The sequence below is a fragment of the Cotesia typhae genome, unplaced genomic scaffold (genome assembly GCF_013202065.1).
Source record: "Cotesia typhae breed Kobodo isofemale line unplaced genomic scaffold, CoteBio_Ctyphae scaffold_45, whole genome shotgun sequence".
In the NCBI taxonomy this organism is placed as follows: Eukaryota; Metazoa; Arthropoda; class Insecta; order Hymenoptera; family Braconidae; genus Cotesia; species Cotesia typhae.
The window spans coordinates 974,930-978,484 of record NW_027423777.1 but is presented as its reverse complement, the minus strand read 5'-3'; the positions used below and the strand labels follow the sequence as shown (position 1 = coordinate 978,484).

Genomic DNA, 3,555 nt, shown 5'->3' with positions numbered 1-3,555 from the left:
AAAAGTTTTACTAATTCAAGCGAATCAATAGTTCAATGATTTCGTGTCATAATTTTTTTGTAAAGCCTTAATTACAAGCGGTAATCACTTTTATTTTTACAACAGTAATTGCTTGCAAAGGAGTAATTTGTTTAATTTTTATAATTTCATCCCCAGGTAAACTTAACGGGGTAAAGAGGTTGTAGAGAAGGTGCGGCAGTTTTACGTGTTGTAAAATCGATATCAGTATTGAGAAAGCACATATATCTATATATTTACTTTCATACTCTGTTTCAATTGTACCCTGTACATCTACTCTGACATTGATGTACATATATACATCCCTTATCTACAACTTCAACTCTATCTACCTATCAATTGATAGTACTACAATGTCTGCATGAACTAGGACAATATGATTGATGATCATAAAATTGCTGGAAATGCATTTGCTGCATTAAAATAGTCAACTGATGTCTTTGTAAAAAGTTTAGAAAATTTAATTATTTACTGCTTCACTGGGAAAAAAAATTTCTTTTGTAAAAAATGAGTGATGTAACAATTTTATTTCTTAGCTGAAGAAATCAAAATTTTTCTCACAGTAACTTTGTTGTAGGAAAAAAGTTTTCTAGATTTGAGAAAAAATAATTTTGGATGAAAATTCGAGAGTGGTCTATGTAAAATTGTTTTTTTCCAAACCAGAAGACTTTTTTTCAATCAGAAAATTATTGTGAAAAAATTTTTAATTTTTTCATCTAAGAAGAAATTTTTGACAAATTAATTTCGTTTTATAACAATTCTCGTTTTTCTAAGAGAAATTTTTTAACTTTCCGCTAAGAAAATCGAGAAGTTATTGGTTTTACCCCGTTTTGCAAAAATCGAGTTTTCATCAGATCTCGACGTTTTAAGGTCACAGGAAGGTTCTCTGACAATTCCCGCGATGTTGTCACTATATCTCTATGTATGTGACTGAGTATATGAACCGCTTACAACTTTTGAACGGCTTGACCGATTTCATCGCGGTCGGCGCCATTTGAAGGGGCTTAGCCAAACTTTAATTTTAACTATAATTTGGACCGATTCAGACCGGTAGATTTTGAGGAATCTCAAAAAAACCACAAAAAAAATTTTTTCTAATGTTTTTTTTAAATAATTTTTAAACGGCTTTACCGATCGATTCTCAAAATCACACAGTAAAAAATTTTTCGTCATTGTATTAAGTGTTAAAATTTGTATGTAGAATATTACACTCTAGTGTGTAGAATTTAACATTATCATGTGTTGATTTAATGATTTAACACACTGAAATCTAAAATTCTACACACTAGAGTGTAATATTTTACACACAAATTTTAACACTCTACACAATGACGAAAAATTTTTTACTGTGTAATCAGCTCTTAACATCAGAAAACCATGTCGATTGCCGCCAAGCCGGTCAAAATCGATTTATTCATTTGATAGATATCGTGAATAAAAAAAAACCGAAAAAAGTGTTTTTTCGAAATCACTCCGAAATTCCTAGTTCGATCAAATTAAACAAAATTTTTTCATGAGGCTTAAAAAACTGCGTCAAATGCCGCCAGCCGCGTGAAAATCGTTTGATTCTCTCAAAAGTTATTGCGATTTGAAAATTCAAAAAATAGTGTTCTATGAAACTTCTATCAGACTTTTGAGCTCGAAAGCATCATAAGTGTAATTTTAAGCGCCTACTGTACAGTCAAAAAGTATTGGCTACGTTTTTAAGGGGGATAGCCACTGTGACGCTGGAAAAAATAGGCAATTTTCGGGAATTTTTTTTACTAGGATAATAAAGGAATTTGGGGATCGGGTTTTTTTTGTTTTATAAAGTATATGTTGAGGATAATTCTCCTAAATTTTTATTCAAAAATATTTTGTTATCACAAAGTTATAAACATTTTTGTAGAGCACCAAAAAAATTTCCCCCTCCATTGCCGGTACTGTAACTCAAAAACGGATTATCTGAAACAAAAAAACCAAACGGCATTTTAATCTATAGGAATGTCGCTATCGTCGCACGTAGGGGATTTTGAAAATTTTGATTTGAGAAAAAATGGCGCCATATTGAAAATTTTTTCGTCTTTTTTCCTCATTTTTTTGGACTCAAACAGCCTTAAAAAATCTTAAAAATTAAAATTTTCAAAATCCCCTACGTGCGACGATAGCCACTAAGTAGACGAATACGGGGAAACAAAAAAATTGAGAATCGGTTCATATTTACGAAAGTTACAGTACCGGAAAGTTTGAAAAAGTCGTTTTGAGAAAAACACGAGTAAAGTTTTAAGAAGATTCTCGCAACTTTAAAATCTAGTCTTTCACAAAATATTCATACTCACATCAAACTATCAAGTCCTGGGCCATATGAGGGTTCTTCCTCCTTATCTTTAGTATTGACCTTGACTTTTTTATTTTTTTACTGGCCGTTTCCATGCGGCTTTCAGCAGCTTTAACCCGAGTAGCGTCGCGCTCAGCGCAGTATGAGTAGAGTGTTGGTCCTACTTTAACATCGAGATTCTCTAATATCTTCAGAGTTGCTAGAGCCCCATCATTGAATGTAATTGTTGAAATATATATAGCTATTTCAACAATAAGGGAACAAGAAGAATTTGTTTTTGGGGCGAGCTGCCACACTAATGCATTGAAGCTTTCATTATTATTTGTGTAAACCCACCGACACATCGTTCCAATAACTCTGGATTCGATAGATCTTCATAAATCGGTATTAAAGCTTCCGCAATATCTGCAGGAAGTGGTGGTTTTTCAACTAATGAGTCCAAAGTATTTGTTGCCACAGCTTTTTGAAATTGACACCACGAATTTGCACCTTCAGGACAAAGAAAATGCTGCGGATCTTCGGGTGATGAAAACTTGTGATAAAATGTTTGCCAAATAGCATTATACATCTCATCAACATCATTAGAATGACGTCTGATTGCTAAACCATAATACTTTGTAAATTCATTAATTGCTTTGTCCGTTAATCGACCTTTCCCACCTAAACTTTTCTGTGTATTTTCTTCTTTTCCTGTTTTTGTCTTCTTGTTAGTTCGTTGCTTCTTCAAAGCCCTTAGTCGACTGCCCATTCGTTTTTGCACGTGATTAATACATTCCTTTTTTTTATCTTCACCATGTCCCCATACGGTTTAGCATCACAAATATTTTTATACGTTTTAGTGTCACCATCACCTATATAGTTTACATACTTAACGTTATGTAATAACTCTGATCGCATAAACATCTCTTTTATTCCATCTACCTCCATTTGTCCAGAAGAATTTTCATGGTTTATTGGACAGTCTAGAGCATGGTCTTGCATAAATTGATCGTATTCAGCTGTTCCTTTTTTGAGCTCATTAGCGCACACATCTTACAATAACTGGATTTCATACTTACATCTACGATTTTGCCAGTGAAGTAACCAATTAGAGAAGATATACCAAATGAAGATTTAAACCCTCTTTTCTTCCAACTACCGTCACCGGAGACAGAAATTCCAGGAATGTCATTGGATTTTAAATGCTTGCAGGTTTCTTGGATTTCTTCTTTAGCAGCTTT

The 3,555-nt window shown here is 33.1% G+C and overlaps 1 protein-coding gene across 1 annotated transcript; it reads right to left on the bottom strand.

The window, feature by feature from the left end:
* Window positions 1-1,747: 1,747 nt before the first annotated feature.
* On the bottom strand, window positions 1,748-3,110 carry LOC141536890 (uncharacterized). The gene is made up of 2 exons (XM_074257674.1): window positions 2,337-3,110; window positions 1,748-1,962 (listed from the first exon to the last, which is right to left on the bottom strand). The coding sequence occupies exon 1, from the start codon at window positions 3,081-3,083 to the stop codon at window positions 2,631-2,633; it is 453 nt and encodes a 150-aa protein (XP_074113775.1). The 5' UTR covers window positions 3,084-3,110; the 3' UTR covers window positions 1,748-1,962; window positions 2,337-2,630.
* Between the last annotated feature and the right edge of the window lie 445 nt (window positions 3,111-3,555).